At 43.2% G+C, this 24214-nt stretch overlaps 1 protein-coding gene across 6 annotated transcripts in view; it reads left to right on the plus strand.

Moving 5' to 3' along the window:
- Positions 1-616: 616 nt before the first annotated feature.
- Positions 617-24214, plus strand: part of LOC308142726 (single-stranded DNA-binding protein 3) — a gene marked incomplete at its 3' end in the record, with an annotated part of 39842 nt that continues 16244 nt past the window's right edge. For all 6 annotated transcript variants that reach the window (XM_080513256.1, XM_080513257.1, XM_080513258.1 and 3 more), the window contains exons 1-4: positions 617-829; positions 9012-9084; positions 9800-9861; positions 14321-14405. In XM_080513256.1, coding sequence (XP_080369382.1) covers positions 774-829; positions 9012-9084; positions 9800-9861; positions 14321-14405 — 276 coding nt within the window. In that variant the 5' untranslated portion in view covers positions 617-773. The remainder of the gene's footprint in view (positions 830-9011; positions 9085-9799; positions 9862-14320; positions 14406-24214) is intronic.

A 24214-nucleotide genomic window follows, 5' to 3' on the forward strand; every position in this document is an offset into this window, starting at 1 on the left:
CAATGTTTAACACTCACAGAAGATTTGGTTTTTCATTCACATTGTCAGAATAAACGGAGCTCATCAACTCGCTTCATACACAACGCAAGCTCCATGAGCAAACATGTATACATGCACAGTCGGGACGGGAACGTGTGGTGGCATTTAAATGTGTCACTGGTTGGAGAGGACTTGGACAGAAAAGAAGAGGGACACTTTGGAGGGACATAGGCCAACAGGGGAGGATAATTCAGCCAATCAAATGTCCATTTTCTGTGACATTGGGCTGAAAATGAAATACCAGGCGGTTCCAGAACGATTAATACAAACCTAATCATGTTTTTAAAAACGTGCCGGCAGTCACTTTTGACAAAGTGGCACTGTACATACGCACACATGTAATGTAAGGCCTGAACTCGAAGGCCTCCAAAAGAGAACTTGAACTTGAGCGAAGTCGGCAAAAACTGACACACTGTAGCTTTAAGAAGCCCCCACCGTCTCACAACAGGGGGGGCGTGAGCTGAATCCAGGAACAGCGATTGAAAAAAAAAAAAACGCTCCACCAGTGGACTGTTTCAAGTTCCCCCCGGCTGAAACCCTGCCTGATTTGTGGGCAATGTTGGGGATGTAGAAAAAAAAAAAAAAAAAAAAAAGGAAACCGGAGCGAAGAGAGCGCAGGGGAGAGATAGGGAGACAACACTAACTGGGTAGCTATGGAGATAGTAGGTTTTCCTGGTAGCTTTCTTTGACAGGTGTCGAGTGGGATAAAATAAAGTATCAGAACAGCTTCCAAGATGTACGGCAAGGGTAAAGGAGCTGTGGTCCCCTCCGATAGCCAAGCAAGAGAAAAGTAAGTAAATATTACACTGTCATAACAGAAATCCAGCAAAGAGTGTGCTAGGTGGCTAAACTTGCTAACTGGTGTAGTTGAGTTACTTCAGGGGAGTCTGGCACGTTCGGCTGTGCTCTTTTCCTTTGTGTGTGCGAGCTGTACGAAAGAAAGAAAAAAAAGAAAAGTGATGCTGTGGGAGTTTATTTGCTTTGTGTGTGCTTGGTGAGTCTTCCTTTCCCTCTTCTTGCATCCTCCCAACTAACAGGCATGGCTGCTAAGTTAGCCGGAGCGGCTAGTAGCCAGCCACTTCCACTCTTGCTCTCTCTTGTTTCTCTCGGTCTCGTGCAGAAGGAGCGAGCGGCGCGCGGCGTCTGTGGCCAAGTAAAGTTGCAAGCGGCGGCGCTCCGCCGCACGTGTTTCCAGTAATAATGCAGAAAATGGTGCACAGATAAGACGGACGGATGGGGATGGAGATGGGGAGGGAGGGAGGGAGAGAGGAGGTGGTGGTGGTGGGGGGGGAGACAGAGCGAGAGAGAAGAGGGAGCGAGAGAGAACCCACAGTCCGGGCTCCATCTCAGCCCCGGCGCGAGGAACAATGCAATTGTAGCTTAGCTGCGCTTTTGTGTGTGTGGCCCCGGTAAAAATAGAATACAGCTGTTCCGAGGGCTTTGGAACAAAGTAGCGCAGGAACGCGTTCCTCCGGTTTCCTCCGCGCTCCTCGCCGACCGCGGCCGGCGAGCGGCTGGATACATTGTATCCATGCGGATCGGCCGGCGAGCGGGACGCGCGAGAGCAGCGCTGCGTCTCGTAACTTTTGTGGCCCGATGTGATTTCTTTCAGTGACCACCCCCACCCCCTACCCACCCCTACCACCACCACCACCACCTCCCTCCTCGAGTTGTGTGAATCTTTTATTCGAGCTATAAGCCGCTTGCATCCAGCGCTACCCGTGCTCGCGGAGGATCTTCCTCTCGGTCACAGGCTTTTGTTTCTCGCGGTTCGTCCGGAAACTTGCAGGCTGTTAGCTTGGGAAGCTCGTAGCACCTCCAGTCCCTTTGTCTGCACGCCTCTGTCTCGATGCCTGTTGTCCCCCCACTCCCCCCCCCCTTCCTCACTGGAGAACGTGCGCTCGCTTTCCAACACTCCCAACAGCCTCCAGATTCCACCCAAATGGGGGGTAATTTCACAAATCCGTGTGCAGCAGTTCTCGAATGAAGAACCACGATCATCCAGTTTAACCACCCCCCCACACCCCCTGCCCATTGCTGTTAACAAAGCCCCTTGTAAAAAAAAAAAAAAAAAACCTGTGCATGCTTTCATTAAACTTAGTTGAATTCAAAGTGCTGGCTTTGAACAGTTTGTGATCCACGACACAGTCAGATCACCTAAAGCCACATGCAGCTGCCCGAGCCCCTTCTGTTGTGGCTCCTTGTAAAGTTCACAAAATAAATAAACCTCTTTTATAACACGGGCTTTTCTGCAACAGGGACCGCTGTTCTAAATGAACTTTAATCTTGGCTGTGTCTGACACTTTAAATATAACATGCTGTGGAGTAAAATACACTTTTACTTGATTAAACGATTCAGTCCTCACCTCTTTGTAAGACATGTATGAAGCAAAATAGAACAAAAAGAATGTTGATATAATTCAATGGAGACAGATTCATGAGGAAAAATCGGCGATGGTAAAATAACTATTAAGGACTCACAACAGAAATAAAATGTGTTGTTCCCAAATTTCACAAGAGCAACTAGAACCCTAAACTCTATATGAGCTATGTTCTCCTTATTTTGTAAGTTAACCCTGTTTTGTGGTTCCCGGTGAGTTTTTATTTGGTGGAAAGTGGGTAAAAACGGCTCTTTTGGTCGTAAAGGTTGCAGACCTCTGACCTGAAGGTAATGAATTTGAGACTGTTTCTGGAAGTGTTCCTCGCAGCAGATGCGTGGAACCCGCCGTGCTCGCGGTCCCAGTCAGCAAGTTCTTGAACTGTCACATGCATTTATCCCACATCTGATCCCCCCCCCTCAGATGCGAGCTCCCTGTATTTCCGCCTTTTGACCACATTGCTTTTCCTTTGGCTTTCTTCATCTGCCTCCTCTGACTCTTCTCTTCTCATCCAATGCTGCTCCTCAAAGTCCTCATCCCTCACTTCAGTGTTGAATTATTGAGACAGACTGAAGCAGCTGCTCTCAGCTTTGCGTCAGAGTAGCGAGAGAGAGAGAGAGAGAGAGAGAGAGAGAGACGGAGGAGAAAGAAGGAGACAGAAGACACAGGGAGATATGGTGGGCAGACTCATCTATGTTTAAAGAAGGGGTTTTGTCGGGAGCCTCAGGCAGGATGTCAGGTGTGCCAATGGTGTACATCAGGGAGATTTCTCACTCGGTGGAAGTAAATGTATGCACGTACCGATGTCCCATTTCAGAACGCGCAAAGCGAGTATGGAGGTCAGGGGTCATCCCACACGGTGTGATGAAGGAAGGACATTTTGAATGAGCTTTAAAAGGACCGGGCCAGTGCGGACATCCTGTGATTCCAACAATGTAGTGTAAAGGTTATGCATCGCCATGCTTTAATATCTAATGAGCAAAAAGATGCTAACTTATAACCTTCCTTACCTTGCCTGATGAATGTAATTTCACATTCCCATCTGTGAAGTACCACTGACCCTGACTGCCTCTCTGATCCTCTGTACCACCTACTGCTTCTTCTCCTGTAAAAAAAACCCCCCAAAAAAACAAAACTGGATGTGTCCCCTCTTATGTTCCTGGCAAAGCAAATCTTTCCCCGCTCCCTCTGCTCGGCCACGCTATAGTAGCTCCCCTCCTCAAACTTCTGTTCCTTTTCTATGAGCTTGCTTCTGAGCTTTAATAATGCAGTAGGCCAGGTGCATGCACAAGGCACCCCTTTTGCAACCCACACAAAAACACACACACACACCACACATAAAACTTTCATTGAAGGCCTCTTGGGGGGGCATCTGCAGTGTGATCCTCCTATCCCCTGACATAAGACCAAGTCCTTAACTATTTCCTACTGCCGCTGAAACTCCCGTACGGCGATCCACAGCCTGCAGTACGCAGTGACATGTAAACGGTGTCAATATTGAAGCGCCCACCGGAGCCTAAATTGTCCTGTGAGATTTTTTTTTTTTGCCCCACGAGTCTTCAAATCGGTTTGAATCTGAGCGATCACCTGAGAGCAGAGGTAAAATTCTCCCATGATGTGTGGAAACGCGTGTGGCCACATACGAGGCTGACCTGCGAGTGGCAGGGACTTACACTCTACACCAGCGGTCACTGGGAGCTTTGTGACCTACAAATTGCCAGGAGCCTCAGAAAGTGGTCAGATTCCCCTGGCTAAAGTGGTCAAGTGTTAGTGTGTGCGTACGCGTGTGTGTGTGTGTGTCTTAGCAGAAGCTCAGTCTTTTAGCCTCTTAGGAGCAGCAGTCATTTGTACAACAACCAATCGCTTACTGTGTATGTAATTAATTTAGTGTATGCCGCCAGGATGTACTTCTCTTGTTTAAAGTGTGACTGATAGATGTTATTTACAGCGGACTATTGTTAATCAGTGTTGGAGTCGTCTGCGTAAGTCGAGATGTCACGGCCGCATCTGCTCAGTTTGTTTGTTCATCTGTAGGTCTGCCTGTGCATATATGTTTTGTCTCTGTAACTATCAGCTAAAGGGAAACACCCTCAGCTATTTATTACCTTCCCAGCAGGGCAGCCTGCTGTACATATAAAAAGGCACATGCCGTGCACATTGAAACTATTATCTTTTTTTTTTTTTTACAAGGCATTACTCCTAAAAGTGTGTCCAACTTGTGTTGACCCATATTTCCACTTGAATACTTGCATCGCGTGTCGATTCGTGGACCTGATTCTCCAGAGAACGAAAGAGTCAAGAATCCCTACAGTTTACATTTTACTCCTTTCATTTTCTGTACGATCGAGTCTCACTCTGGCACTCTTTAACTTCTGTTGACAAGCCGAGGAGCTGTTTAGTGTTCTTCAAACATCAATCACTGATTGCTGTCTGTTCAACGGAAGCAGCATCCAGCCGATGAGCCGCTCCAGTTCAGAAGGACTGCGTGCGGCGTTGATCCTCCGTTCACATGACGGCTGTGGTCTCAGGATGCACAGTGTACATGAGCAGAACAAGCAAGAGGCCGTGATTAGTGGCTAAACACACAGCCTAAGATGTATTCCACAAATATTTTGTTTGTTGCGAAACGTACAAGGTTAGTTTGTGGCCACATTCATGTAAACACGCGAATCTACATAATATTAGTGTGTGGGGCCCATTCATTAATATGCAGATTGCAAATTTCACCCCATTCAAGCACAACTGATCATGTGTGACTTAGATAAGAACTTAGTTGATCTCTGATTTTGTCCTGTTTCATGTTTAAAGCATGATAATCTTGCGTAATCATAAAATCCGAATTAAGCATTTGCCCATGAGTCTAGACAATATAATTTTGTCTTGTTTAGTTTTTCTTTTAAGGACAAGGTGTGCAATCGTGTCGGGACCGGCGGCTCCATACTACGGTTACTGTCTTATTTGCCTATTCATATCTTTTACAGACTACATTTGCATACTAACAATGCATATTTTCAACATTTGCATACCATTAGTGGTAAGAACAGGTCAGGCACAGATCATATCTTTATCGTAAAGCACTACAGCACTTATTATTTATCCCTCATAGCAGAAATAGTAACTGAACGTGATCATATTTTAGCCTTGACCTTCCAGAAAATTGTGGCTTGCGTTCCTATCCCCCATGTGTCCATTCACGCACATATATTATCTTAGGGTTATTCTTTACAGACACACAAATTGTAGCGTAGACAATCGAGTGCATATATAAATCTCATCATATTAATAACCTTGGATGTGATTGCAAAGGTGTGCTGGCCATGATTTTGTCAGATCGTTTTCCTTAAAGAGCATAAAGAACACGTGAAACAAAAGTAGGTGTGCTTTACTAGTTTGAGTGGTACAGAATGGATTCATACAGGAACTGGAACTCTTTGTCGGCTTCTGAATTGATTTGCAAATACTGCATCCCCCCCAAAAAATTGAAAAACCTAAATACAGACAAGACGAAAACATCGGAAGTCAAATTCAAAGGCAGCACCTTGGTGGTGTGTAGTGCAACACCTGGATAACAATACAGCATTTACACACTCGGGTCATTTTGTAGTGAACCTTCAAAAACATGGAAAGCCTTTTAAGATTGATTTTTTTTTTTTTTGGAAAAATTATTGACTTTGCAGTAGAAACAGTTTCAACTGCTTGAGACACACAAAAACCCCAAAATGCAATGTGGGAGTCAGAAGTCAATTGTTCCAGCAAATCTGATTGTTATATTGCTAAAGATTCCTAGACCGAGCTAGAAATTCTCAAACAGACTATTGTTTCAATCAACTGCTTATTTTCGGGTTCAGTGCAATGGCCATTAAAAAAACAAACAAAAACTAAAAAACTAAACTAAACCAGAAACGTGGTAAAGTGGACAATTTCACTACATGAACCCTCTTGAATAGATCCAGCACATAATCTCTGCTGTATTGTGACGAAAAGACGCGATAAAGTCCGGAAAACTGGGGCCTTTGCAATTTAGCTGCGTTCTAAAATGTTCCACTGATGGTTGACATGGTGGTGGATTCACTTTCTGTCACTCAGTGCTTCTCAAAGTTTCACCTTGTCCCTGACCATATGAATTCTACATTTACAAACGGAATACTCTTATTAAACCGATCCCTAGTTAGATTCTACATCACTTTGAGGGAGCTTATTGACTTTCTGCCCTTTTTAAAGATTGTGGTGGCAATATTTATACACACATATATATATATATATATATATATAGTGTGTGTGTGTTTGTGTGTGTGGAGTAACTTCTATTCATTACAATATAAAAGACGACAGCAGTGCAAAGCAAAAAATAACTGGCAGTGGTTGAAAACAAACTGCACAACAACCCGATTATCTCAAAACCATCTTTCATTGATCAGTTCATTGGCTAATGATGGGGACTATGACACTGAGCTACTGTCCTTCTCATTAGGACCTTATTGGCCTGTCAGAGGACTGTCTGCTCTGAGCACACAGGGCACTGTCATATCCACACTGCCGGTCGATTGATGGTCCATTAACAGCCTATTAAACATGACTAAGTGAAGGAGTTAGGAGTACAATGTTGGGCCAATGGGGGTTTCCCACTCCACAGCATGGTTCTTCTGTCTGTTAATAGACCCTGGTGGATTGCCATTTTCAAGTGTAGCCAGCCCCGTTATAATAGCAGTGATTTGAAAAAGTCTGACAAGAGCTTTTCAAATATTGTTGGAACTGATGGAAGGCCCCTTGTATGCAGGTATTTCTGTTAGAGGGTGGCACTTTCAGTCAAATTACACATTTTTTTTTTTTATATAGTGCAGTAGAACGACTTGGGAGGGTTAGAATTTGTAATAATCATGATTTCTGAAATTGACACAGTATTTCGTCTTCTCGCCAGTGTTTAGCGCTTGACTGGTTTATTGGTAAACTCTATATTTCCAGCAATTTGTACCATTCATGCATTCGATTAACCCAGCTGACTGTTGAGGTTTCCAGTCCATCATAGGGCTAATAGGGGTAGACAAACAATCACAAACGTTAGAGACAAGTTTCGCTGCAAACGCGTGTTTTTGTAGTTTTTGAGGAAGCCACAGAGAAAAGCGGTGCACAGGGAGGACACATACACACGACAAATCAAGGCTCTGAAGCTCAGCCTGTGGTCAGACTGGCGCTAACCACTACACCACCGTGTAGCCCACCGTTAGTACTAGTTTTCAATTTTAGCAGTCATATAACTCCTCTGCAATTACCAGATTTCAAAAAACTCCTGATAAATATTGTCTAGCATCAACTTAATTGACAAAAAACTTCCAGGTTTTGGAAATCAGAATAAAAAAAATAAAAAAATTTCTTGTTTTGTTTTTTTGTGAGGTCGAACTTGTTTGCTTGGTAGCTTTTTGAGGTTTCCAAGAAATACTTTTATCAAACATGTTTACCAGGCGGTCACAGTTAGAAAAATGCATGTATTGTGGATTTGTAGTTGGTTTGACATAGTTGTTATTTGTCTAAATTGTTTCTGTAGTTTTCTGTTGAACATTCATTTCGTCTCCACCGACAATGAAGTGATGTGATTACAACTTGACTAATCTTGACGAATATTCTAAAGCTGGAGTTTGACTAATCTACAGTGTCGAATTATGCATGAGAAAGATCGAATTTGGTGAGACATTGGTAAAACTTGGTTATATTTGTGGTTTTAAATTTTTTTTTAAAGTGTTTGTTATCTGCGTTTAACACACAATTTAACAGTGTGATTATTTCTGCACCTTGGTATTAAACCAAACAAAGGTGGTACGTATCGTCCAGTACTTGATTTTGAACAGTGAGCCATTTTTCCACAACGTCTGCGTCTTGACCCACCAAGCTATTGTAGCTCTCTGTTTTACACAGGCATCACGTTGGTCCTCTTTTCTCCCTCTGCTGCCATCTTAACAACCCCTCATTAAACCTTGGTGCCTTTTATAAAGGTGCAACATTCCCGCCTTGAACAAGCTGCGTAAAAAGAGCTATTGTCCATTCAAACAGAGGCTTTCTTGTGGGTTTCAGTCAGGAACTTTAAGTCACTTATGGGTCGTGTCTCGTGTTTTATGGCTCAAAATAGCTCTTATACCTGCGCTAGGTTTTGTCCATTATTTTGCAGCTGCTCAAATGAACTTAATGAACATTAACAGCTATTGAAAACCATTTGTCTACTTCTCTGATATGTTCTGCAATGCAAATACAACCCTGGACGTATCTGAAACTTTTAGAATATATGACTCTTATGTGATGGAGCATATTTTCAAATCACATGGAACGGATTAAAACCAACGACAAGTGAGAAAAACAAAGTGTGATATAGACCAGCGATCCATCCTTGGACTATTGCATTGAAACCCACTTGTTTATATATCTGAGGTTAATGTTGCTATCTTCTTTCCATTGTCTCACAAACCGGAGCTCCCAATGAGTTCAGTCTTAGTTGTTGGTTTTCCCAAAATGTGCTTTTTCAAACAATGTTGGGTCCGTTGACACCCGATTCTCCTCAAAAGTCGACTGCGTTCGCTGATGTTCTGTCTTTTCTTTTCGTTCCAGGTTAGCGTTGTATGTGTACGAGTACCTGCTACATGTGGGAGCACAGAAGTCAGCACAGACCTTCCTGTCTGAGGTAAGAAGGCATCCGCGACTCGACGCAGCTCAGAGCTCCAGCTGAAGGCCTCTTTGTTTCTTTCCGCCAAAAAAAAATCACCTATCTCGTTTAACTCGAAGCAGCTCCTGTTCAAACATGTTATCTGAAACACAGGCCCTGATTATTTATGAATGCTCAACAACTTTGTTCATTACTTACCGTTACATAATATATCTCCGGCATAGCGCGTGTGTGTTTATGGCGACCCGTACTCCCTCGGACATACGTCGTCAGTGCAAACACGCAAAAACACGATTACACGGTGCAAGGTGTTGCGTAAATATTTCATCAGGGAATCTTATAAAGTTACACCAGATCGTGCTCGCCGTCCACCGCGGTGAATCTTCGTCAAGTGGTGAAGTAAAACCGACCCTTGTCATTGGAGACATTCGGAGCTATTGTGCAGCCACTGTGCCTTGCAGTGACTCGTGACGGGCTCGCGGTGACTACGTAAATTACAGCGTGTGTTTATGAATGGAACCCGCGTGGCGAAATAGGACCAGTAGAGAGTTTAATAACAGGAAGAGGTTGAGGATGATGGAGATTGTCTGAGACAGAAAGAGGCCTATCCGCACATCTGAGGCCATTGACAGTTCGAAACTGACTGATTATATGTTCTTAACCCCTGGACCTGCAGACATAATCCTCTCTCCAGTGGCCATAAGTGACGTCTCTTCTCCTCTCCTCTCCTCAGATTCGATGGGAGAAGAATATTACATTAGGGGAGCCCCCTGGATTTCTCCATTCGTGGTGGTGGTAAGTGTTGCATTCAGTTTTTTTTTTTCCAGCATGAGCGGCGACTCTCTCATTTGTGTTCATAAGCACGTCCATTTCATTGACTTGTCTCTTTAAACAGATTTTACAGTATATAGCTCCTCCTTGCCACCTATGGACGCTCTTGTTCGTGGGCTCCTCTGTCAGCTTTAACTAGGGATGGGGGCCGATGTGATCCAGTATTCGTATCGGTTCCGATACCAACAAATTCACGGATCGGATATTTCCAAGCCACGTCTGTGCTTCGCTGTGTGCTGAAGTGACTCCACACGGGATTCCCTGCCGCCGCTCTGCTCGCTGGCTGCAAGATGTGGAATGGATTTCCTGAACAGAGGCTGGTCTCAATGATACACAGAGTATTGAGTCCAGAAGTCCATTCTACAGTTTGTAGCCAGCGAGCAGGCTAACGTGCGGCTATCCAGCGCCAGACAGGCGTCACCGTTTTAAAAACGCCAGCTCACCAAAGAGAACGGCAATTGACGGGCGATTCACACCTCCGTTGAAGCTGCGCCCCTACTGCGCAAAACTCCCTGAAAATAGTTCCAGTTGTTTGTGCTGCATTCTTGCTGGAAAGAGTGATGTTTGTGCTGCGTTGCTAATGAATTTCCCCAGGGATTAATAAAGTCATTCTGAGGTTTTAAAGCTATAACAAGTTGATTATGAGACGATGACGTCACGCAGACCCCCACATTTTCAAAATTGAACAAAAATAGTTTGTACTGTTTCCGTTTCTGTCCTTCAACTAACCTCACGCTTCCTTTCTGGAGCATACATGCACACATTCGTACATTTCATACTTGTCTGTAGAGGAGTTTATTACAGCCTCATTTAACGTCAACAATAGTATCGGCATTGGCAGATATCCATATTCAGGTATTTGGATCGGATCGGAAGTGAAAAAACCTGGATCCCTAGTTTTAACCCCATATGTAATAGACACAAATAGTTATATTTAAGTTGTCCTCATCTACGTTAGCCATTACCCAATTTTCTTAAATACATACACAAGCCTTTAGAGACCCAGGTGTTTCAGGTTTCCCCTCTTACATTGGGTTCTTCTTGTCCATTTTGTGGTCAAACATGGCTTCCAGGGGTTGGAGGTCTGGCAGAGTCTCAGCCTTTGGGTTGACCAGACTCACTGAGGGCGTGATCCCTCCCCTCCCCGTCTTCCAGGCTCTCCCCTCCTCCCGCTCTCCAGTCTTAACCCCCGTTTCTGAAACAATAGATCCAGATGGTTAGGGAATGGACCCCCACCCCACCCCACACACATACACACACACACACACACACACACACACACACACACACACACACACACACACACACCTTCCCCCTCCTCACCCTCCCGTCGCCCTTTGTGTGCCCCCCCCCCACCTCCCACTTTTTCCCCTTTTGTTCACATGGGAGAGGGTTTCTTAGCAGATTAACCCGTTGCATTCCAGGTTCCTTTGTGTCACCTCTCCCTCCTCTGTCTTCCTCCCCCCCCCCACACTCCTGTCATTTCTGCCCCTGGCTATGGTTTGACCTTTAGGGTCAACTTCTTAAGCATTGATCAGCAGTTTCTTATGTTTTTGGATGTTGCTCTCACCTGTGGCGCACGTTAACAGGCGCCACAGTATGTTCCTCACTCCGAAATTACACGCCTGCAGTCACATTCCTGTCCTACTTTCCGCACCATATGTTGGGTATAAGATTGGCATATGAGCTTCCCGAGGACCCAGTAGATGTACAAACACTAAACCGCAAATTCACGGCTCAAATCTTAACGACTGGATTCGGTTGTAAGACTGACGAACTCAATAGGTTTCAATCCATGTCTGAATTTTGGCTGTAGCTCAGACTACAAAACTTCAATCAATCTCTTCTAGACTTCCCAAAACAATTCTTGTGAGCGTCGAGAGCCGAGGAAGGAGAGCATGAGTCAGAGTCGGGTCAGAGGATAATCGAAGCAGAGAAACGGGCTGCGGAAATGTTTCACTCAATTAAAACGGCAGCAGTTGGAAAAACATTCTTAACTTGTATGTCAATTTCAAAGTTCTTTGGCTGGCAGTTGTCTTTATTTCCTCCCGAAACTGAAAAGGGATTTGTCTTGGAAGTCAAGGTCCATTACTTACTTCTAAAAGCACAAATTGAACGATTAGTGTCAATATCGATGTTCATTTTGAAACAATCCTTCGAAGCAGCTGATATTGTATCAACCAACTGCTGTAAATGGTATGTTATGTGGATCCATCTTTGGCATCGGATTGGCTGCATATTTGAGTTTTTACAAGACGAATGATGACGTATGCGGCCCAGAGATGAAACATTTAACATTAATGCTGTCCAGTGAGTGCTTAAAAGTGACATAACTATGTATTTTAGAGCCTCTCATAACACTTTTGTTGTAGCATCTGTTTTGTTTAAGTTGTTCACATTATTCAAATAAATATTGATTTTAGGATCACTACTTAAGCTGCAAGAGATAAAACATTGTGTATTTTCATATTGTAAATCTATATGGCGGGTAAAAAGAAATGGAAATGGAGCACAGTATCTATCAGCTACAAACTGCCCCAGGATTCAAAATAGATTCCCTGTGTTGCTGAAGGACAAACTGCATTGAATTGAGTATTATACAGATTAAAACGGAACATATTTGGGGGGGAAAAAAATATGTTAATTCAACACAACCAGTTTAAATATATCCTTAAATGGTCTATAAAAGTACAGTATTCAGTACAACTTTACCTTGGGAGGGGGGTGGCTGTGCTGAGTCAGAAGATTGAACGTCGACACCATCAGCAATCTGAGACCAAGGACATGTTTTAATAAGAAGAAAACGAAGGACCGGTATAATAGTTTGAAAACACAAGAGTCCAGAGCAAAGGTAAATCTGAAGAATAAAGTCCTTCTATTGTTTCGGGACTTAAAGAAATCTTGGAGCGGTGTGAATACAGAACTGCAGTCAAGAAACATTTCACACACAAGCAAATGTTCTTCCGATAGTGTAACTGTCAGCTTTTGTCTCTGAGACAAGCAGGTAGTACTTCTGGCCTTTATCCTGTTTGCCTTTTTTTTTTTTTTTAGCATGAATCACGAACAAACAGTTATTTATCTGTTAAAATTTCTTTTTTTTTATTTTAAAGTATTCTTCTCCACAGCTCACATCTGTTATCATGTGCTTCAACATGCTTTTAAGTAGATTCCTAAAACATATGATGCCTAATCACTCCTTTCTATAGTTGTGTTGGTGTTCGCTCCTCCACTAAATCAATGCCCAAAGAAAGATTCAGCTCAGAGATTTCAGGCAGTGACATTACATAGAGAGATGCATGGGTTTTTATCCACGTACGATTCCAATATGCTAGAAGCAGTCAATACATGGGAAGAAATCAGAAAGCGGCAGCTCAAGTTGTAGAGCGGCCATCTTCCAGTCGGAAGGTTGCAGGTTCAATTCCGAGTCTCCACTTGTCCATGAGTCCTTGACCAAGACACTGAACCCCAAATCGAGCCCCATGGATGGATCGAGCGCCTTGCATGTATGTCTTGCTCCAATGGCGTGTGAATGTGATTAACAGTGTAAGGCACTGTGGAACGGTTCAGGCAGTTGAAAATTGCTCCATTTCCCATTGTTCGTCAGAGCGAAGGTTGCGCAAATTACAAGCTGAAGTAAAGCGGAAGAATTCTCTTATTATTTAAAAACGTGTTCAATAAAAGAAACGCACTTAAAACAGATCACACTCGTTAAGTGAAAGAAGCATGTGAATGTGTGTAAAGATTCCCAGAATGAATTTAAAGTTCAGGGACAAAACTTCTTCAAAATACAAACATTGTGACAACCGAGGTCAGATTTTTTTAGTTTTATTTTTTTCCCTGCGCAGAACAATATGGTGCATTCGATGCCTTAGCTACTTCTTGAACTGTCGAGTCATTGGTCAGGAAGTCACCAATTTTCCCAAGCTGCATTAGATAATTGGTTTTGGCAGGGGTTCAAGTGCAGTGAAAGTAACTGTGACTATATTGAACGGCCGTTTCAAAAGATGTGCAAAGTTTTGTGCGAACAACACTTACTTTATGTTACTTCAGCGAGTTGAAAAGAGGTTGGTTTATTGGCGGCGTGGATGTCAGTCCCTTTAAGGGTGGACAAACGTGATAAGGTGCCGCCACTGAAGTCAACGCACGCATGGTGATACAAGTGTGTATGAGCATGTGTGCATTTTGAGAGAGTGAGAGGTTGATTGAGGGGGCTACACCGGCATTGTGTCCCTCTCACAAAGATGCTCAAGTGTGTAAGAGGTAGTTTAAGAGCGCTCGGGAGATAGCGAGAGTGTGTGAATGGATTATGAATAGCTGTTACACATTTGCTTGTATTGCTCTGTTTTGTAACCTCTGACCTTCTCTCTCTCTCTCTCTCTCTCTGTCTCTCTCTCTCTCTCCTCTCACCCTCTTTCCATTTCAGCGTATTCTGGGATTTGTATTGTGCGGCTCCAGACCGAAGGGAGACATGTGAACACTCCAGTGAGGCTAAAGCCTTCCATGATTATGTAAGTGACAGGCGGGACTCTGCCAACCCTTGTTTGTTTTCCGTCGCAAAAAACAATCACTCTTTGACACACTGTTGAATATCAGATTTCTTTATATCTGCCGTCATTCATGTAAGTCTTCTTCATTTCAATACTGGGGTCAAGGGTGCACGAGAATCTTGAAGCCTGCGAAGAATAACGTCTTGTTCAAGGACACTTGTGCAAGTAATATTGAGCTTTTGTAGCATAATATGCCGCTATTTCCTGGATTTATCTCAAAATTAACAGCTTATCCACCAATTGTGTCTACAAGGAGAAGTGGTAAACATGTAAACAACAATAAATGAGAAATACAAAGTTTCTTTTCTCAAGAGTAGTTGTAATAAACTAAAAAGAAAGACGTTGCGATGTCTCCAACTGTCCAATTCACCATGGCGTCAAATTAATAAAAAGAAAACACAATTCGAAAACAACATGAAGATAATTTTAACATTTACACCTGCTGATATGTTGGAGGAGAAAAGACTATTGTAGTCCTTTAAACTTTTATTTGTATAGTGCCAATCGTGGCACGTGGGACTTACCATCCTTTCACCGTTTCCAGGGTACAACCCAGTTCAAAAGGGCTTCGCACACACACACACGCACACACACACCATGTAGCGTCACCATTCACATCGCTGGATTGAAGGTGAAAGCTGTGGTACCCACAGGGGCTCAGCAGGTTCCACCTACCAGCTGCGATCCAACAGAGCAAACCACTTCACTCCCGCGCTGCTCGACACTCAACACAGTAAAGTCAAAGGCTTAACCAAATATATGCACAAAAAAAAAAATAGAAAATTAGCTAACTAGTCTCATATGTTTGGTTCAGACTTATTCCTCGTTCCAATCGTCGAACCGATTGACATTAGATGTTTGTCACAGGTTCGGATTTCTGCTTCTCCCCCCCGAAACAATTGAATGACATAATCCAATGAAAGGTGGCCGAAACAGTCAACACCAAGATGAAAACAATCAAAATGTAATTCATTTTAGAGAGGTTAGAAATACAACAGAATTAACAGAATGAGTCAGAAAACAGATTCATTTAAAGACCTTGATGATGCTAAAAATGGCATCACGTGGCCACATGGAGCTATTCTTGTTAAGACACAGAGCAGCCTCGCAAGTTAAATGCCAATACCTGAAATGTCACTTGGAAGTCTGGACTGAAGACTTCCGTCAGTGCCGTGCAACTCCAATGCATCTGTAAAGGCACAGTTCTGCATTCCTATACCATTTATAAATTTTAATGATATCTTTAATGTCACTTAACAGGGAATCACACGAGTCTGCTAGAGGGGGTGTGGGGGGGGGGGGTTGGAAACATTATTATTTAGGCGCATGCGGTGTCCCCCAGTTTTAATTATTTCAGTTGTTATCAAAGAGCCAAGCATTTTCTAATATAGTTTCTCATCTGCTGTGCTGATGATTCAGCTGGGAGCATTTCCATCCAAAGCTTTGGAAGTGCTGCCTCCACAATAGTCAAAGAGAAAATGAATTCAGGCACTTTTTTTTTTTTGCTTTTTGAAAAAAAGGGACACCCAAAATTGTTCCTGCCACTTCATAACTCCACAGCTTTTCTAGATCACGAGAGGATAGCAACATCGACACATCAGGCAGATTTTTGGAGGGATCTGATTGAATTGAAAAATGATGGCGATTAGATTTTTTTTTTTGGGTCGTACAGCTCTACTTTCAGGCTATTTAATCAGTTTTTATATATGTCCTTCCTTGAGTTATTTGAGAAACATTTTGTTCTTGTTTTACAGTGTGTAGAAGCTGAAGGCCTTGATCAGCTGCTGCTCCATAGCGTGCAATGTGACGTTTCAATATTTAGCGCCCAAACAATTCAGCAGTGGCTGCTTGTTGTCACAGTTCAAGTTTACACCTCCTTCCACGAGAGGCCTTCAAATAACACGTCATCCACTTTGTGCGCGGCAGCAATGCAAAGAAGTGTGTGTTTTTCTCCTCCAGTGCGAAGAGGAAACTGTCACTGTATGCTCTCGTGTGTAAATGTTATCTATTTTGATTGACACTGTTTGTCTGTCTTCAGCCTGTCCTCTCTGGCCAAGACAGTGTGGCATTGTGTGTGTGTGTGTGTGTGTGTGTGTGTGTCTGTGTGCGTATGTATGCATGTGTGTGTGCGTGAGTGTGAGCGCGCGTTCTGTATAGTGTGGGGAGATAATGGAATAGAGTTCTAATCCGGTAATCCCAGCACTGGGCCGAGGCTAAGCCAGGGATTTGTGTGTGTGTGTGTGTGTGTGTGTGTGTGTGTGTGTGTGTGTGTGTGTGTGTGTGTGTGTGTGTGTGTGTGTGTGTGTGTGTGTGTGTGTGTGTGTGTGTTTTGACGGACGGGGGGCATCTTTGGCAACCAGCCCGCGGTAGGAGGGTGGATGGGCTCGCACCCTCCTCCCAGTTAACCCTGTGTATAAATGTAGATGGGCGTGCGACATGGTTGCTTTCTGTCTGCGCCTAAAAGTGATAAAGCAAAGGAGACAAGACCGGTTTAATTTTGGCTCCAGCCCCCCGAGGCTAGTCTCTGAGCACAGGTCCTTTCTACTGGTTTCAAAAGAATGAGTCGGTTTGAGGCATTGGAGTAAAAAAAAAAGAAAGAAAATTCACCTTACCTCAAAAGAGTTTCTCGGTCTTTTGAGGATTGCTAGATTGCAAGTCTGTGTTTAAGAACTATTATCACAGTTCTCCTCACTGGGTGCAGACACAGCAGAGGCTGTCAGTTACTATCAAAGCAACTCCTTCCAAGTGTCCAAACAGTGGTTTAAGAAGCAATGCACGGATTGTGATAGTATTGGCTACTTGGTGGGTGATGTAACGTTCATGGAGCGATGCCTCTATGCTGATTTGTACGATTCATGGTTAATGGAGGGATGGTAGTGGTGGCCTACATCCTGGACAGGTCACAGGCCACCGCAGAGAAACAGATAAACACACATGCATACACTTTTAGGCCCCGTTTGCGGGAAGTTTTCAAGTGAACACGGAAAAACGTTTCGAAAACGCTCCCGACTCCCATCTCCAAGCGGGGTCAAATGCAACTTTTTGAAAATGCTCCAGAGTCTCCGTGTAGATGGAGGAAAACACAACTTTCCTGAAACGCTGCGATTGCACATGCTGTTGTGAATAGTTCCTCTTGCACATGCTCAGTAGACGGACAATAACAGTGTTTGCCTCATGACTCCCTGTCCATATTCTCAAGGGACTTCACCCATAATAACAATCCCAACTTCGTCGTCTGTCCTCACGAGTATCCGTGTACTCGCCATCTTTAACATTCAGAGAGTATTGTTCACTGGCGCGCGTGTCTGTGCTTTTATTAGAACAACACTCACTACTAAACTAGACTACAGAGGAAAGCCGAGTTCCAATAAGTACCCAGTTGCTTAAAATACACGCATGAAAATACGTCTATTTCAATTCACATATTTTACCTGATAGCATGCAGTGGCAGTAAAATTGAAAAACAAAGCAAAGACATCAGAACATGTCAAAATCTAAAGTTGCATCACTTTATATCGGTTCGTGTTCTATAGAGTCACACAATATGGCTTTTAATTGGTCCAGCTTTAATTACACTGCATGTTGTTGCATTATTCAGACATCCTGGATGTTTGAATAAGTGTGAAAACAAGACAAATAACACAAAAATCTGACATTTGATTATTGTGAATTCCTCTTGTAATCTAATTGCACTTTGCTTCTCCCTCTTTTGTTGAGTTTCACTCCCGGGAATTCGACGCCTGTGAAAAAAAAAACAGTTTGGTAAGATTAGGAAGTGGTTGTCACACCTCGTTAATAATCATTTTGAAGTGAGCGGCTTCCACCAGTTGAGATGGTTCATTTGGGAATAGACGTTACCTTCGAGCATGGCAGCATCGCTCCTGCCTGGAGTGAGTTGGACAACTTTTCAGTCTGCCTGTAATTTTACGGCACGAAGGAATATGAAAGGTGATTTTTTTTCCCCGTTGTAAACATTCAGTGTACACCAGCTGTAATTAAGGCTCCGACTTGCTGGTGCTTTCGTCGAGCTCTTCCTCCGTTTCCTCTGCACTCTTTCATTACTCGTCTGTCACTTTCCCTCGCACTTCTTCTACTTTTTCTGCTCTTTATGCAACTCCAGCCTCCTCACATCATGCTCCCCTGCAGCTTGTGGTTTCTCTGCGACACCCCCACATCTACATCTCGCCTCCCTCCCCGCTCGTTCACTCCGTACTCGTTCTCCCCGCACCTCCTTTTCCTCCCATCCTTCTTCGCCGTATCTCTTACTCTCTCCTTCACCCGACACACCAGTCCGCCCCCTCTCTTCTCACTCGGCTTATCGCTCACTCCCTCTCCCGACTCTTTCCTCTCTTGTTCTCTCTCTCTCTCTCTCTCTCTCTATCGCCTCTCTGACCCACTCCTCCCTTTCTCTCTGCCTCACCTCCGCTACCCCTGTTCCTGAGAGAAGATTGATTGGCTAATCTAGCTGTTTACCCACAATGCCTAGTAGCGCCGAGGAGGAGAGGGCAGCGTAGTCAACATAAAGACACAACCGAGAGACAGTCGAGGTATTTGAAAATGGAGCTCGTGAGCAAATGTCAAAACAGACTCGGACTGAGGGAAAGGCAAGATAAGCCGAGTTTTCTTTACGTTTGATCACTCAACTCAAGAGCCTCGTTCCTGCAATGAACCCCAACCTCTGTAAAAAAATAAATAATTAAGACCATTAAGGCTGGCCATTTTAAGCAAATGAATAAAGTACAATATTAGTAAGCGTATTCCATCGTGAATATGCATTTTTTTGAAAATGTTTAGACATTTAGCGGTTCCGGTGAATTTATTATTATTTTTTTTAAACATCCGTACCCTCCCAGCAAACACACAGGCACTGGATAATAACCTGCACCGAGCTGTGGCTGCCGCGAGCGACGCCAACCTCTCAGGCCATTTCCATATCGTTTACCCAGAGACACTGTGATCCCGTCCAGTCTGGGAAGATAAGTCTTGTTTTCATAACCAGGACTTCTCAAGATAAGTTTCCACTTACTGTAACTTTCTTCAAGGTTAAATACTCAGGAAGTAAAAAAAAAACCCCAAAAGAACAACAACAACAACTCTTGAGTTTTTTTTCAGTATCTTCCTTATTTTAGACTTTCAAAATTTTAACTATTGCAAAACCCTGAATATCTTCAGAATGTTTATTGCACTTTATTTTAGATTCAGCCTATTTTTTCCCTGATAAAACATACATTAGATTAATCTATTAGATTAGGCTATTAGGCTGGTATGGTTGACAGAAAAAAAGACTAAAATGTTAAAAATGCTCCGACTCCATCTCCATGTAAACAGAGAAAAATACAATTTGTGCCATAGTGAATAATTCTTGTGCGAGCATGTAGGAGCAGATCGTCAATATCAACAGTGGCGGCCTCCAGAGTGACATGATTCCCCGTCTATATTGTCCCGGGACTTTGCAGTTTCAGAATTGACGATAGCAATCCAACTTTATTGTCTGTCCATAGAAATGTCTGTGTACTTACCATTGCATGGCAAAACGCACATCGCAGCGCGAAACTGTTCTCAAACAAAAACGCAAAAACTGTTTTCACGTGAAATGTCGTCATGAAAACAGACCCCTCTGTTTTTGGTGTGCAGTACCCGCTCAAGGAAACCACACACACACGGCGAAAATATAGAAAGGCACAACCGAGACTTGATCCTGGGACCTTTGAACCAAGACTTGCTCCTCACTACACCAGCTTATCAGCTCAGCCATCAATGGAAAGAGATTCTATTCAGCTGCTGCCTTTTACATGTCAACTTTCACTGCAGGGTAGGTTCGGGATGTGATTCCCTTCCTTCTGTGGCAGGGACGTGAACCCCGGGTTCAAATCCTGTCAGGGTCAGGAGTTAACTCGATGCAGCAAGTCACCGGTGTCAATGTTTTCCTATTTTCAGACCCGTTTTCCATATTACCTTTGTTACTTTTCTTAATAAGCAATTGGACTTTCATAAGGGTATGAAGACATTTCACCTCTCATCCTCAGCTTCGAACGTCTTTGTAGACATTTTTAATATTGTAAATTATGAAAGAGAGCCCGTTCGACGACATGGGCGACTTTATTGAATTTAGATTGCCACATTATTCGTGATTTCATTAAAAAAAAAAATCACAAGTTTGCTTGACACGAGTTACATAATGGAGATGTTTGGCTTGTGACGCAGTAAAACCGTCGGTGTGTACATGCACTCCTCAGTCGAAGGCAAGCTGTCTAAAGAAGTCCCTTGTTTACCTTTTTTCCGTCACTGACAGCTGTAAGTAAATAAGAAACTTGACTTCAAATCAGCTGAAGGGATTCTGTCTTGCAGCTGTATCTGGCTGAAAACTCGCGGAGCACATTTTCTCATGTTTAAACAAGTGATTATCAGGTTGCTCTTTGTTTTAACTTGATGAACCGAGGCATAAACATCCATAATCATTAAATCCCTCCTACATCTTGATCTAAAGCTTCATTCTGGTTTACAGTTGTTCCTACTCGTGTTCTTTTTGGCCCCCTCTGCCTTCCCTCTGCGGAGCGCTGGCTTAGTGGATGTTGTGTCTGCGGCATGTATTAGTGCTGTCATCCGGTGCGTGTGCACGCGTGTGCACAGGCGCGTCCGTCTGGTTGAGCACCACCACCTTGGCAGCAGCCCTTTGGGGGGGGGGGGGGGGGGGTTGGAAGTGCATGTTGACTGTGCATGTTGTGCCAGTTTTGAGAACCAGCTGGGTTTCCAGGGACCGTACGTGTGCGTCTGCGGGCATTTGTTTGCCCGACGCGACGGTGAAAGTAGCAGCCGTATCCTGTTGCTCCGGAGCAAAACAGTCTGTTTTGACTGGACTGATAAATAAGCTGGATCGCCACAGTCAGCGATTTTCCCTCCCGTCTCCACACTCTGAGCGTCTCCCGTCCTCACTCCTTCACCCACACACACACCCCTCCTCCTCCTCCTCCTCCTCATCCTCTTTCCACTCCCTGCACTAAGGACAGCGGGTCAAGGAGACAGTGATGAGGTACATATCAGTGTGAACCAGAATGTAGATTAGTACCTCTCTAGTCAGGGACACACATAAATACAGACACACACATCCACATATAGATACATTTGCTGTCTCTTCCTACCTCTTCCCTCACTCCATCTCGTGTTTATGTCTCTGTCTTTATCCCTGTGAAAGGTATCAGGCGGAGGTCAATAATGTGTTGAGCACTATCGATCTGTCCGGTAGGTCCGATGGGTGAGGGAGAAATGGAGAGGGAGTGATCAATGCTATTCCGTATAGCCTATCTACATACGGTACCACAGCAGCCAATCAGATCATTAGTCTTTTGTTCCCTGATAGATTATTCATCAGCGTTGTGGGTTTTGTACCGAGGAGCAAAGGCAGGCACAACATGGTGTCCTCACCTGGGACCAAATCTCTCGTTTGAAATGTCAGATTTGTCTGATATTTTTCCACATGTTTGTTGGTAGTAATAATAGGGTTTTTGTTTCCTTTGCGAGCATATGCAATGCTTCTCAGTTACAGCCGAGTGTTAAACCAGTGAGAGAAAAAAAATGGTCGGAGAAGCCATTTGATGCTTGCCGCTATACAGCATGATTTCCACGAGTTAAATGTTTTTTTTAATAAAACAATTGTTTTGCCTCGAAAAATTATCAATAACGTGCACATTAGGACTCTGCGCTATATTGCAGATTTCTCGTTAAGAAATATGAAATAAAGGTCAAATGCACATAATGGAAAAATTAAAGAAAATAGTAACAAAGGATGGTCTAGTTACAGCTGGTGTAAATGAAATCCAGAAGAACTAGTATAGTTGTGGACGATGGAAAGTAAAAGTGCAAAAATATTAATATCATCTACTTTAGGTGCTTGTATTCTTCTGTCATATCCTTATCACAATAATAAATAACATCATCACATATTGCATGTTCGGCGAATTTCCTGCAGCCGTAAAGCACATGCTGACTTTCAAATGTTAAAACAATAAACCAATCTTTTTCCTAAAAGACTCCCCAAAAAGATGGTGTTTCTCTTTGGGGTATTTCTGTTTCCTGCCAAGGTAAATGATTGTTAATAATGAATTTTTTTGAATGTATGAAAAGAAATAGAATACAATATTGCACTAATTCTATAGAAATATTGCATTGTATTAAACTGAACAGAACTTCATCCACAAGTTCATATGAACTATTTTTACATGCTCCAAACACAAATCCCAACTGTAATCAAATGAATAACCAATCCCACATTTAAGTAGTTTTAGTTCAGCAACGCAGCAGCCACATCAAAGATGGCGTGCCACTTGAAATGAAAGCAACGCCACAGATCATGTGAATATAGAATGATACTCTGACGAGGTGCAGTCCCCAGTACAGTTTCAAAATGTTTGATGACCCTTGATCTTAAAGACAGCGGAAGACACAGTCAGCAAAAAAAAAATCCATAACCACGAATTCGAGAAACAGGGATAAGGATGTAAGGCCTGGGGGTCTTTCTGCGTGGAGTTTGCATGATCTCCCTGTGTATGTATGGGTTTAACTAACTTGCCCCGAGGTGTGAACGTGTGTGTGTGTGTGTGTGTGTGTGTGTGTGTGTGTGTGTGTGTGTGTGTGTGTGTGTGTGTGTGTGTGTGTTTGACGACATGTCCAAGGTGTATCCTGCCCTCGCATATTCGGCTGGGATTGGCTCCAGCTCCTCGCCACCCTGTACAGGATTAAGCAGTAGAGACGATGGAGGGATAGATAGATAGATGGGATTACAATACAAATCCACTCGTCAGATAACTTTGTTTTTTTTAAGTCGACAGTAGCAGAGAAATGTTTAGCACGAGAGAATAGAGTGGCCCGAAAAAAAAAGGTACATTCATCTTCTATACTCACTTTACAGAGTCATTGCGCTGGTATTCATATTTTTTTTTGAGAAAGACATTACAGGCACAGGGAGAACATGCAAACTCTACACAGATTTAAACCGTTGTGAAGCGTATGCTGACATCCAACCATGGTGTGGCTACCTTATTGACATTCATATATTCCCCCAAAAAACTGGTGCTATAGTAAAATAGATAGATAGAGAATAGATCATGATAAAGTTGACCAACAAGCTTGATTGAAATCCATCATAGTTTACTGTGACATGACCGTTGATGTTGCTTTAGATTTTAATTTGAAACTTTCTCCCTGCTTGTACCACAATCTCCATCCTACCCCAGTTCCAGACTTCGATTTTCTGAATGATTCCGCTTTAATGTTTTGACTTTTTGAGGTTTTAATTCAGATAGTCGTAATTTGTTTAATGCCTTGCAAACAAAATAAAACACTCCGACTGTACAGACAATCATATTGAAGAAGAGAAAAGGTTTATTCTCGGGTAGTTGTTGTGCTTCAGTACGCCAGGCCTATCTTTTGATAAAAGGCTTGTGATGTTGTGAGAAATGCCTGAGATTGCAGTTCTGTATCAAGATCACTGTAAGCAACATTTCAAGCCTGTAGTCCACATAGTTTTTATTGATACCCAGGTAACAGGAAAAACCTACCTGATATACTTTTTTTTTGCAGACTTGGCATTAAGATGCCTTGACAGTGTTTGTGCAGCGCCGCAGAGGAAAGCCATTGAAATATAGTTTTCCAGTTTAAATAGTGTAAATATTCCCAGGCATGTGAAAATGCGTCCCGTGGGTTTTGTTGAACTTTCAGCCGGCTTCAATGAGAGCAACATATTCTTCTTCTTTTTTTTTCCTGCCGCACGTCAG

The sequence above is a fragment of the Blennius ocellaris genome (assembly GCF_963422515.1).
Source record: "Blennius ocellaris genome assembly, chromosome: 17".
NCBI classification, from domain to species: Eukaryota; Metazoa; Chordata; class Actinopteri; order Blenniiformes; family Blenniidae; genus Blennius; species Blennius ocellaris.